This window comes from Sciurus vulgaris (genome assembly GCF_902686455.1).
Source record: "Sciurus vulgaris genome assembly, chromosome: 9".
NCBI classification, from domain to species: Eukaryota; Metazoa; Chordata; class Mammalia; order Rodentia; family Sciuridae; genus Sciurus; species Sciurus vulgaris.
The window spans coordinates 111,670,521-111,684,014 of record NC_136469.1 but is presented as its reverse complement, the minus strand read 5'-3'; the positions used below and the strand labels follow the sequence as shown (position 1 = coordinate 111,684,014).

Below are 13,494 nucleotides of genomic sequence, written 5' to 3'. Positions count from 1 at the left end.
TTTGTAAAAATTGTCTACATCAAGTTACACCTGGCTATACTAAGAAAGGAGGGTAAAAAAAAACATGGCGAAAATTTACTATGTATCAGAATTATGTTATACACCACATGACTGTTATTAAAGTTATTTTAACATCTACACAAAATGTATTTTAAAAGTTTCTTCTCGCCAAAAGTATTCTCTAAGATTAGAAACTAGATTTAAAAGAATAAAAATCCTATTGCGCAAAAAACAAAACTTAAGCACTTACTTTGATCATTATGACAGTGGAAACCAGGACCATTTTAACAATCCAAAGTGTTAGGATAGTTTTGTTCAGAATTACTCATAAGTGAATATAATGAATGAATATAATTCATATAATGAATATTTTACATACATTTACTATAATGTTAGAATCCTTTATGTTTTTATCATTGTTGAAAAAAAAATTTTTTTTTAACTGGGAATTTAGCCCCGGGGCACTTTACCAGTGAACTACATCCCCAGCCCTTTTTATTTTTTTTTTATTTTGAGAGAGGGTCTCGCTGAATTGTTTAGGGCCTCGCTAAATTGCTGAGGCTAGCCTTGAACTTGTGATCCTCCTGTCTCAACCTCCGGAGTCGCTGGGGTTATAAACGTGGGCCACAACGCCAGTTATAAAGTTGAATTTCTGTTAAGTTTACTTTCCATTCTTGTAATAATTTATTCACTCATCTGATTATACTTAATTGATATAAAAGACTGTTGATTCTCTTACAATTAGGAACATACTAATTTCCTCTCGAAGTAGTTATTTTGCGGTAATACAGTTAAGCCACTCAGATTAAAACAAACCATTATGCATTCCATTTAATTTGTGCCAGTCACTGTTTTAGACCCTTGGAAACAGCAATGTAGAAACAGACAGAATTCCAGTATCATGGTGCTTATTTTCTATTCTGGGAGACAGAAAACAAAATAATAAACACATAATTTCAAATAGTGGTAAGCATTTTGAAGAAAAGTACATTTGGCAACGAGGTAGAGAATGATCACACCAGTCATAGGTTGAATCATCAAAGACCTCTCGAATTTGAGCTAAGGCTCTAACGATCATATCAGAAATAAAAGAGTTAACTTGTATTGAATGTTGTTCAGGTTTCTTTCTCCCTGGGACCAGACTGTTTTGAAATTTCCACACCTTCCTTTTCCCCAAAGTATCAAGAACACATAAACTCTCTAATTTTACTATGTTACAGACGAGAATCTGAGGTGCACGAATTAGCCAAGTAATTCCCAATTTGTACTATTTGCTTTCTTGATATTGGTTATATAATGGTGTTACAAGGAGAATGATGTACATGAGTCCAGAGGGCAGTACTGAGGAGGACGAGCCTGCCTCCATTTACAACACCATGGCTCAGGCTTCAAAGCCCAATTAAAAGAAAAGAAGTTAGAGAAGCAGACATCATTCCCAAAACCTGTCGCTTCTCCCAGGCTTAGCAAAAGCACAGGTGCGAAGGGAACACAGGGCGACGCCCACTTCCACGCCCCTCCGCGCGGGAGGTTTACGCTAGAAAGGCTCGCGATTCGCGCTCGCCGCGTTACGTCACTTCCGCCGTCTCCACGGGCGTCACTAAATATCATTACAATTTCCGGGTCGTTGAGGCCGCCAGTGGCGGCGCAGGCATCCGTGTTTGCTGGTGACCAGTCTATGGAGGCAGTTGGTGCTGGCGGCGGCGCGGAGGCAGGAGGCGGTGTCCGAGTGGGGGCCTCTGCCCCGCCAGGATGTTACCGGGCTTGGCCGCCGCCTCTGCGGCCTACAGATGTAGCTGGTCCTCCTTGTGCCGGCTTCATCTGCGCTGCACGGCAGCGGCCCGCGGCTCCAGCGAACGCCAAGGTGAGTGTCCCGCGTTGGCCCCTGGTTCCACTGGCCGGGCCGGACCGGGCCGAAGTGGGCCGGACTGGACTTAGCGCTCCGCGCTTCGCTTCGGGCAGTAGTCACCTTGCCCTTCCCCAACCCCAGAACCTTCCCTTCGGGACTCCGCCTTTACCCATCAGCCCGCCCATTCCGCAAGGGTCTTGACAGGTACCCCGATCCTGGTGCTGCCGGCAGTCCCAGCGCAGCCGAGGCCGGCGGGCTTCCGCCTCTGGAGCTGACCACTTTGTACCAAACAAAACATTACGTGCGCTTCATGGTGTCGGGTGACAAGCCCCCTAGTCAGTCGGAAATGGCGGATACGCAGAGTTCCTGGGCTTTTTGAGCTCACGGACTCCCCTTCATGTAGACTTTTGACGTAGATATTCTTTCGCTGCTCTCGACTTGTTTTCTTAAATTTCCTAAAAGAAAAGTGGGGGTGTCACGCAGCATTACTGATTAAGAAGTATGAGGGCATCCCACAAACATTGAATGAATCCCGTTTAGGACCGCACAACAAAAGCACTCTTCAGTTCCATCGGACAGTCCTTTCGGTGAAGAAGTGTTTTCTGGAGCAGTAACCCAAGATGGGGAAAAGGTGGTTCGGATTTTTTTCCGACTCAGATTTAAGTTGTTCGAGAGGTTTCAAAATAACATTGAGCTTCTGTTTGCAGTAGTTTGACGCCAGGAACGGATGGGAACCCTGAGGGAGAAGATAGAACTAAGTTCATCCCAAATAGAATCCTCCAGATACCTGGGAATGCAAAGATTATTTACAGAAACATTTCAAAAAAATTAATATTTGAAAAATTTATAGCATGCTTGTGACCGTCCAATAGAAGATGGAAGTTGCAGTAATTCAGGTTCTTAATTGGCTTAAGTTGTATGCTGTGCAAATAAGTTAGAACATATTTGTTTTTTTATTTGCAATAAGTACAATTTGGTTCTTGTAATTTTAAGCAGATTTATTTTAACAGTATTGTTCTTAGATTTGGTAGTGATAGAAAAGTATAACTATGGAGTTTTTCCGTAAGGACAGTATACCTAATTCTCTAATGAACAGAATGAATCATCTGGTTATATACTATACTCCAAAAAAAATTCTCAAGTAATTGTTTTTATTGATATTGATCAGTTTTGGCATTTTCCAATGAAATCACACATACTGGTTGTTAAGTCTAAACTACTATTTTAGTGTTGGTAAAAAGTCAAAATAGTGTAATTTGTAATCCCTGTTCTCTTTAACTGGTCATTATGTCAAAAATTGTATGCTCTTTGAAATTGTCTGTGAAACACAGATAATAATTACCTCTGTAACTAGTCAGGATGACTCTGCAAAGTTCTTTGAAATGTTTATTAATACAAAAATTAAAGTGTGTTGAAAACACTGGATTTTTAAAAATAACCATGTTTGTGGGAATTTAGTTTAATACTGAAACATTTTTGAAAGGGGAGCCATAACTATAATCAAAATAAAAGCCATTTAGAAAAAGTACTATTTGAATTGCATGCCCTTGGGAAGAAAAGACTATTTGGAGAACCTTTTTTTTTTTTTTGGTGGGGGGGGAAGAATCCAAAAACAGATGTTTTTCTTTGAAAACAAAGTTCAGTTTTTGCTTCTAAAATGCCTATGTGCATATGTGACTGAGACAGAGAATAAAAAGAGGAGAAAACCTTGAAGAAAACAATTGCTTGATTGAGTAAAGATGAGGCATTCCTTTTTTTTTTTTTTTTGCATTGCTGGGAATTGAACCCAGGGCCTTGTGCTTGCAAGGTAAGCACTCATGAGTTGTCTGGTAACCACATTTAAAAAAGTAAAAATAGATGAAAGTAATAAAATTTCCCAGTATATTCAAAACATTTCAACATACAATCATCTTAGAAATTATTGTTACATATAGCTGACAGTTCTCATTTCAGGCATGGGAGATTGCAGGAACTCAAAGGGCAGTTGAAGCCTTGTAAACTCAAAAGTATCTGAATCATGAATTACAGGGAAAACTCCAATTTTCTTCAATAACTTGATGTTACTATTGGAGTTCAAAAATTAAGTCAGCTATTGAAAGGATTCTGTGTATACTTTACATATTCAGAAGCATTTTTCTTGGGTAGCACTAAGCATTTTTTTATAACTGTACATATTAATTTGTTACCAGAATAAATTATATTGGCATGCTAAATAAAATCTGATAATTTTAAAAAAACAATCTATAGGGGATTCGGAATGTAACTCAGTGATAGAACACTTGCTTAGCATGTGGAAGTCCCTGGATTCCATTCCCAGACCCTCCCTCTTTCAATTATTAAGCTATTTTACCTTCTTTTTATATTAAGTCTTCAGAATCCAGTGGTTTGCCCTTTCAACCAATCTGTTTGGATTAACCACACTTCAAGTGCTCAGTACACAGAGACTATTGGATAGTGTAGTTCTTTAGTTAGTGTCCCTAATTTATAGAAATTTTTACAGCCAAATGCTGTGGTGGACTTTTAATCCCAGCAGCTTGGGAGACTGAGGCAGGAAGATCACAAGTTCAAAATCAGCCTCAGCAATTTAGCAAGACCCTGTCTTAAAATTAAACATAAAAAGGGCTGGGGATGTGGTTCAGTTGTTAAGCACCCCCCAGGTTCAATCCCTGGTACCTAAAAACAAACAAAAACACAAAACTCGTGAGCATGATCAAAGGAAATAATAAGAAATAAGTAGGGGGCTGGGGTTGTGGCTCAGTGGTAGAGCACTTGCCTAGCATGTGTGAGGCACTGGGTTTGATTCTCAGCACCTCATATAAATAAATAAATTAAGGTCCATCAACAACTGAAAAAAAATTTTTTTAAAAAGAAATCAATAAACAAGTTTAATTGGCTGTTGGGAATGCACAGATGTTCCATACTCACTGAAAAGTGCAGGTATTCCTTTGAAGCATTAAGCACTCACCTGCCTGTCTTTTATTGGCTAAGCTTTCATAATGATACCCAATATTTAGGATGAGGGAAAATAGGAGCTCTCTTAATACTGGGTTGGAAACATATAATTTAATAGTGTTTTGGAAGTTTATTCTTTGTTTAAAAAGAACTTTAAAAGGTCTGTGCCCTCTGACCAAGCAATTCCACTTTAAAAGATCTAAAGAATACAGAACTGAGGATGTGTTTCAGTGGTAGAGCACTTTCCTAGCATACTCAAGGCCCTCCTTTTACCACAAAGTGAATTCTTGTATGGAACTAAGTTGTTAAAAATATATATATATATTAAAATGTATATGGAAGTTAATTATTATAGTAGTAAATCCTAACTTATTTAGAGTTAAAGAATTGGAGTGGGTTGGGGCTGTAGGTCAGTGGCAGAGCGCTTGCCTAGCATGTGTGAGGCAGGGGTTCAATCCCAAGTACTACAAAAAAGGAAAAAAAGAAAAGTTGTATTTTATGGTACATTTATGATAGGCTGGTCGTATATGCAACCATTCTTTTAAAAGCAACGAGGGTAAAATGTATTATTAGGTAGAGCTATAGGAAAAAATACAGTAAGAATATATACTGTAATAATGGTTTCTCCAAAAATATTTTATCATCTTTTTCATATGATTTACAGTAAACATACACTGCTAAATAATAATACTGTTACTTAGTTTCTGCAGTAAATATATCCTTTTTTAAAAGAAAAGTTCCTTTGGCATTACATAAAGCACATGTTTATTCTTATACATATTTATACCTTGTCTTATTGACAGGAAAAATTGAGAAGATGCTTCTTTACTGTGTACCAAACTACCAGAAATATAGTTTTGCTTATATCTAAGATTAATAAAAGTGTACTTTTAAAATAGAAAATAGAAATTAAACCTTTCCTATCTCTAATCTGTTGGTATTTATTTACCAAAGAATAATAGTTTGAGAATTTAAATTTATTCTCAGCCTCTTTAAATAACTGCGGATGTTTATAGTTACAAAAGACCATTTTGACAGGCTGACAGCATGATTCTCTGTAGAACAAGTTAATGACAGAATTTCTTATACTTAGATATAAAGGGAAACTAACTCTAGTATGTGCCTCATAGGGTATTTGTGAGTGAGGATCATTCTGCAAGGAGATGCCAGGCATTGTTGTAGGTAGTATAGTGCTGAACAAGAGAGAGATTTTCCATCTTTATTGGTCAGATACCCCAAATAAGAAATCATATCTAAGATGCTATAAAAGAAAAAAAACAGAGTGATGGACTAGGAAGTTAGCTAGGAGGGGCCATTTCATTAGTCCCTTTGTTTTCTTATTAAAAAAAAAAAAAAAGACCTGTTTCTTTACTCTGTCCTAGAGAAGTCACATCATAGTCCTCAAGGCTAAACTACTCTGTCTAGGTCACATTTTTGCTTGCTAGGTGAGTAAGCAGGCATTGCCTGCATTTTTGGATACTGAGAGGATAAAAGAGACAGTCCATAAGTTAATATTATATAGACTGTATCACAAGTTGTGATGATGATAAGACCTTGAAGAAGTCCTAGATAATTTAGCAATGGATATATTTTTAATTTATTGTAGATATTCTTTAAATACAGAAAAGTAGAAGGTATAAAGTAAAAATTATACATAATCCAGATATTTTACCAATCACATTTTTAGTAGTCAGAATCATAGTGTAGTAGTCTCTTGCTTTTTTCCTTATTAGAAGTTTTTAATGAAAATATAGGGATCTGCCATAATGTGATCATTTTTCTGTTAGGGAACATTTAAGTTGTTTGTTTTTTTCTCAATAAATAATACCATGAAGAATGGTCTTTTTATTCTCTATGCCTTTTAAATTCACATTTAGTAACCTCTTTAATAATTGTAACAATTATTTAATTTTTATATGTCAGTGTTTTCAAAATTTGGGGGGTGAAACTACTGAACCAGTTTTCTTCAGTAAAGAGATTGACACTTGGAAAACACTACAAGCTTGATTCTTGAAATTAGATAGAAATAAGCTCAAACTGCTAGCAGTCTTTTTTGTTTGTTTTTAGTGATTGTTTCTGAAGAATCAACATATACCATAGATTGTCGGTTTGGGAGAAAAGGAATTTTTTTGTTGTTGTTTGCAATCTAAACACAAAGGCCAGATTTTTTTTTTTTTTTTTCCTGAAAGCCAGAGTAAGTGATGGGTGTCAAACCAGGCTGGAAAGAGAGGACACCTAGGGATCAGTAGCATTGGTAATCAGGACTATGGAGGAGATAATAGTAAAATAAAAGCAGAGAATGTTGTGACTGTCCAGTGATTTTTGTGATTAGACTGACACTGCAAAACCTTGATGAAAAACACTCCTTACATATATAGCCATAAGAAAGACCTTGTCCGGGTTGATAGAATACTGAGTGTCAAACTGAAGACTGATATTCCATACATAGCTTATTTTAGATATCACCTTGAAGAAAGGAAGGTAATAATGGGCAGGATTTTTTACTACATTACCGCCTGCTAGAATTAATGAGTTCAGTAATTCAGCAAGTGGTTGTTTCTGCTGCTGCTGTGTTAGTTATTATATTGTTCGATTGAGTCTTAACCTTTAGAATATAATAGGTTTAAGAATATAAGCAGTTTTGTGTCTTGATGCCAAATGTATACTTTTAAAGTTATGGATACCTGAATTTCTATCTGAAGATAAAAATTAAGAACTTTCAGAACAGTTCATTGGGGAGTTAAGATTACTAGAATAAGTGTCAAAGGGATTTGAAGAGAATGGCCAAGAATGGGACAATTTGAGCATTACTCTGGATAATGACTGAAATAGATTAAAATATATCGAATAAATTAAGCAATTCAGTTAGAAAGATCTGAATTCCAAGAAACTGCCAGGACAAAAATTCAAGACAGCTGGTTCAACATAAAAAGCGCAGTTAAAAAAGACATTCTGCAACTTTGAAGAGACTTAAAAGATATCTTAATCACAGTATGTGGACCTTACTTGGATCTGTTCGTATAAAAACTAGAAATTGGAAATTGAGGTTATTTGATGTTGAACTTCTTTTCTTTTTACTTTTAATGGTATGGTGACTTTTTTTTTTTAAACTTGCCTCTGAGACATACATACTGAAGTATTTATGAATGAAATTATTTGATGTTTGAGGTCTGTTTCAGATTAAGATGGTAGTATGTAGATATTGGTGCCGTTAGAGATGTGGCAAGATTTTCCATGAGTTGATAATTGTTGAAAGTAGGTAACAAATGTGTGAAAGTTTATTGTACTGTTTTTATTGTCTTTCTGTATGTTTGAACTTTAACAAAATGTTTTAAAAACTAATGTTGAAAACTCTAGTATCAAGTCATAGAAACAAAGTCATCTTCTGAGGAAGGATTTTTTAGACTGTGGGGTAATCCCTCTCTAAACACCTTATCACAAACCCTTTAAAAGTATTTCATCAGTGGATGAGAAAGTGTTGGAGCCATATAGTCCTTGTTGAGGAATAATTATAAACGTTATTTTAAATAGGACTAAAAAGTCAGAATGCCAGTGGCCCCAGTGAAGATGCTTTTCTTGAGCATGAGTTTCTTAGGAGATTTTTTTTGTCCCTTTCTTAACTCTAGTTAATTTTGCTAGCTGATTCATGTCTTTGTGCAGGAATCTTCTATAGTTATGTTTTCTTTACTCAGCATTTAAGACATAGAGGCAAATGACCACAAAAATATAGTGGACCTTCAGCAATTTGCCAAATAAATGAAAATGCAATTGTGGAACACACTTTCTTTCAGGAAGTTTTCCAAGAAAATAAATTCCACAGTCTAAAACTTGAGTGAATAACATTGGCTTATGTCCTTTGGGCTCTTCAAATTATCTTCAACATTCACAATAAAATGTATTTCTAATGTATTCTATGTGCCTTTAAGAAAAGATTTTTCTTTATTTCAGAAGGCATATATTTGCATATGCACATACATGAGTTAAGATTTTTGGATGACCATTTTTAAAAAATATATATTTTAGTTGTCAGTGGATCTTATTTTATTTATTTATATGTGGTGCTGAGACTCAAACCCAGTGCCTCACACATGCTAGGCGAGTGCTGTGCCATTAAGCTACAGCCCCAGCCCCTGGATGATCATTAATAAGCATTAGAAAAGTTTCAACTCTGAAATGCTCAATCCTCCACTTGGAAAAACTAGATTATCTCTAATATGATTTCATTATTTCATCTAAAACTTCAGAAAATATGAATTGTATCCAGAAAGAATTTTTGAGTATTTTCCTAAAATGGAAATTCTAAGTACTTATAGTAAAAAAGAGTCATAGGAATGTAAAGACATTTACTTTTCTATCACTTCAGTGCAACGTGAAATATATTTTCCTTTACTGTTTCAGCCCTACAAAACCCGTAGTCAACCCAGATGCATTAACTGAAGTGCCTCATAATTAGTCTTCTGTTCTTTCCTCAATTAAAATTACCACATTCTGAAATATCTCACCAAATGTTGATCTAACTATCTGATTAAAAATAAGTGACAATGTGAATGTGACTAATGTAATTTACATATCGATAATGAAAGATGAATAAATTTTCAGCTAGGGAAAAGAGGGCAGGGAATACTTTTGAGTAGGAATCCCTCCTGACATCCTGCTCCCCTGCAGTTCTCTGTTTTGGAAAATATTTTGTGCCAACTTTTTTTTCAGTATGCAATCATCATACAAAACAAAGAGTATCTGTTATATACTAGATACTTTTTTCAGAATACCCAAATATCAGTGTTTTGATTTTAAGTATTTTTTAAAGTTTCCACATAAATTTACAAATTAGAGGAAAAAATCAAAATGTAATTTTTATCTACAAAATGTCTGTGTATACCCAGGGAGATACCTCCAGTGAAGGTGGCTTGTTAATTGTGCATCTGGGAGTTGGTTTGAAATTAAAAATTTCTTTTTCTTTTAGAATGGCAGAATTTAGTGACAGCTGGAAGTTTTGCATACATGGTTCCCTGTAGTCACCCACATATTTGTGCACTGAGTCTGAGTCAAGTAAAGTTGTACTCTACAAATGTTCAGAAAGAAGGACAGGGATCCCAAACTCTCAGAGTGGAAAAAGTACCATCATTTGATGAAACAGGTATGTATAAACTTTTAGATCTTTCTTTTCAGTATGCTTAAATGCTTGTGCAAAATTATGTGTTCCTTGAGTGTTTGATAGAGTTAGTAAAAGTAGCTAGACTAATATTTTCTTTGTGGGAGGTTTTAAACTGCTGCTTTAATTTGTTCACTTTTTCTGTTTCTTTTTGATTCAGTTTTGGTAAGTTATATTTTCTATAGAAATTCCTCACTTAATTTTTAATATATTGGCATAAAGTTCATAATATTGTTTATCTCAGTTGCACAGGTAAGTTTTCTTTTTTCATTCCTAATGTGTCTTATTTTTAAGTAAATTGTGCCAAAGCTTTGGTTTTTATTATTTTTCAAGTATGTATTGTTTTACTGAGTCATCATGTTTCATATTTATTTCTTACTTCATAATTTCTGTTCTTTAATTATAGCCTCCTTTCTGCTTGCTATAGGTTTATTCTATCATTCTTTTATTAACTATCAGTTAAATACTTTGCTCATTAGTAATGAGCCTTCCTTTTCTGAAGTAGGCTTGTAAACCATAACACTTCCTACAAGTTTTGACAGATATTACTTCTTCCCATTTCTCTATTATCTTTCTCTGGAAGTCGAATTAGAAATATGTTAGATTTTCTGAAGCAGTTGTGGTGGAACAATGCATGTAATCCCAGTGACTGGGGAGTTTCAGACCAGCCTGGGCAACTCCCTATTTCAAAATAAAAGGGACTAGAGATATGGCTCAATCGTAGAGACCAGGTTCAAACCCCAGTACTGGGGGGAAAAAAGATTTTTATATTTTGTTTTCCATGTCTCTAAACTTCTATCCATATTTTCTGTTTATCTTTTGGCCTGCATTCTAGGTTATTTCCTTAGGTCTACTTAGTTCACTGATTTTCTCTTTAGTTGCCTCTAATGTATTGGTTAGTTGTGTATATTAGGTTTCCAATTTCAACGACTATGTATTTCATTTCTAGAAAAAATTTTTTCACCTTGCTCAATCTCTCATTCCTTGCTTGTTTTCAAGTTCCTCTTCTATTACTTTATACACATCAAATGTGACTGAAAGTTCTGCTATATAAAATTCTTTCTGGTTTCTCACTATATTGTCCTTTTCCTTGCTATCTTCCATTAATGATGTTGTACCTGTGTTTTGTAACTGCGATTTGCTCATTTTCCATGCAGTTATTATACCTTGAAACAGTATTTGATATTCATCTGGATTGAAGATGCTGTACTGCCTAGAACATTTACTTTTGCTTCTGCTTCTGTTAGCTTCTGGGGACACAACTTGGGATAACATTAAGTTAGATTTTCTGCTTTAGATTTTTTAGACCGAGTTATTGGTGTAGATTCATCTGCATGTGTGAAGGTTTAGGATCCACTTGTTCTTGGGATTTTTGTTTTTTTAGTTTCATACTACTTAACACTAGAGGTGAGCCTGTTTATTACTGCTTTCTGTGTGTACTATTTATTTCTAGTTCACTGTTAAACCATATATGTAGCTTTGTATCTGTGTGTCTCCTGTTTGCCCCCACCTCCATCTTTTTTTTTGGTACTGGAAATTGAACCCAGGGGTGCTTTACCACTGAGCTGCATCCCCAGCCCTTTTTAATTTTTGTTTTGAGAAAGGTCTTGCTAAGTTGCTTAGGGCCTCACTAAGTTGCTGAGGCTGGCCTCAAACTTGTGATCCTCTAGCCTCACCCAGAGTCCCTGGGATTACAGGTGTGTGCCACCATACCCCATTTCCCAACCCATCATGAGCAGAACCTAGTCTTATTCTCTGGTATTCTGTGTTCCTTCTACAACTATGACTGTAGAAACTTAAAGAATACAAAATTCAATGGAAATCAGGGGAAATGCTAGCTTTGGTGTACTCATTTATTCTGTAGAGGTCTTGTTTCATTTCATTTTTGTCTCTTTTGGATTCTTTTTTGCTAGATTAGTGATGCATTTAAAAAGGTTTCATTCCAGATATGTAATCTGCCATGCAGCATTTAAAGAAAGTACTTTGTTTATTGATTTATTCATTAATTCACTCGAATATTATTGAGTACCTCTTATATGTCAGCAAATGAAATAACTGAGTTTATATTTCTTTATTACTAAAGCAGAAAGATATTGTATGGTAAGTACTGTAATGGGGAAAATTCCCTTTGGGCTTAACCATGCACTTTTAGTTAGTTTCTTCCTCTTGCGATCCAGAACTGCTAGGATAAGTATTGATTGAGAGTTGGATATTAGAAGATGAAGGAGTGGAGAATGTAATGAGTCTCTTAAGTTCTAGAATTAAGTGGTTTAGAACACAGTCCATAAAGAAGAAACAGATGATGAAATAATATAATTAGGGTTAAAATATAATGCTTTTCTCAGGTAAACAGAGACTCAGGCAAAAATATTAAATGTTGGTTCCACTGTACAACATCTTTAAAATTGACATCCATGAGTAGTTTTATTCTTACTCTGCTCGGTGTAATAAAAATGTTACATTCTTTTTTTAAAGTATTTTTGAGGGGAGAGTGAAACCTTTATTTTTTTATTTATTTATTTTTTTGCAGTGCTGAGGATTGAACCCAGTGCCTCGCACGTGTGAGGCAAGTGCTCTACCACTGAGTTACAGCTTGAGCCTGCATGTTATTTTCTTATATTAGAAATAAATTGTTTATTGATAGTTATATTTGTGGCTCTATTTTTCAAGATTTGCTGAGGTCAAATTAGACCTTGTTAGCCTTCACATAGGCTCTAAGTAATTGCTTGATTGAAAGATAATTTGTATATTTAAGGATTTGAGATTGATTTTTGAATAATTCAAAGCACATGGTAAAGTCAGGAACAGCTTATTAAGAAGCAGAGACCTGCTAAGGCATCCTTAAATTTTTAAGGAGCATTGAGATATTTTAAATTTTAGTAAAATTAGTTTCAATTTTCCTAATGACAGCAGATGTATGGCAGACAGCCAGGATTTGAGCTTAAAACAAATGTCTGGGGATATTTGTGGGTAGAATATCTAGTCACTTATTGAAATAAAGATTCTACTCTTGTGATACAGCATGAATTTTATTAAGATGGTGGTGTGCAAATAAGTGTTCATACCTGTGTTTGAGCCATTTACTAAAACATTCTTGTCTGTGCTTCACAACACTATATATTTAGTAATATCTAGGCGGTTTGTAGTGAGAATATTCAGAAGTATCCATCTTAGAGCAACTTGTTTTATTTTATGTGATTTGGTTGAATGATTATTGTGAAAAGGAGGACAGTTTCTGAAACCTTTGGTGGTAGTCTTCAATTTTTCAGACACCAGTGTGTTGAACACTCTGTACCATTTCCCCTCTACTTGTCTCTGCCTTTGCTCTCTGTTCCTCAAAGGAAATTTTTTAAAAATTGATATGTAGATTCTGTAGAGAAAGAGGCTTTATTTAGACTTTCTAGTTTTGTAGCAATAAGTCATAATAATTATTTAATTCCTCACTGTCAAATGTTGTGGGCTGTAGTTATTAAGTAAGTAGGAGTGTTTTTAAGCCTTAATCAATCAAGTATGGTATGTTATGGTTTGGATGTGAGGTGTCCCC

At 35.2% G+C, this 13,494-nt stretch overlaps 1 protein-coding gene across 1 annotated transcript in view; it reads left to right on the top strand.

The window, feature by feature from the left end:
- The first annotated feature begins 1,612 nt into the window (after positions 1-1,612).
- Positions 1,613-13,494, top strand: part of SLC30A9 (solute carrier family 30 member 9) — a 79,864-nt gene continuing 67,982 nt past the window's right edge. Inside the window, exons 1-2 of the mRNA XM_079152857.1 lie at positions 1,613-1,861; positions 9,762-9,935. Of these exons, the coding sequence (XP_079008983.1) occupies positions 1,750-1,861; positions 9,762-9,935 (286 nt within the window). The 5' untranslated portion in view covers positions 1,613-1,749. The remainder of the gene's footprint in view (positions 1,862-9,761; positions 9,936-13,494) is intronic.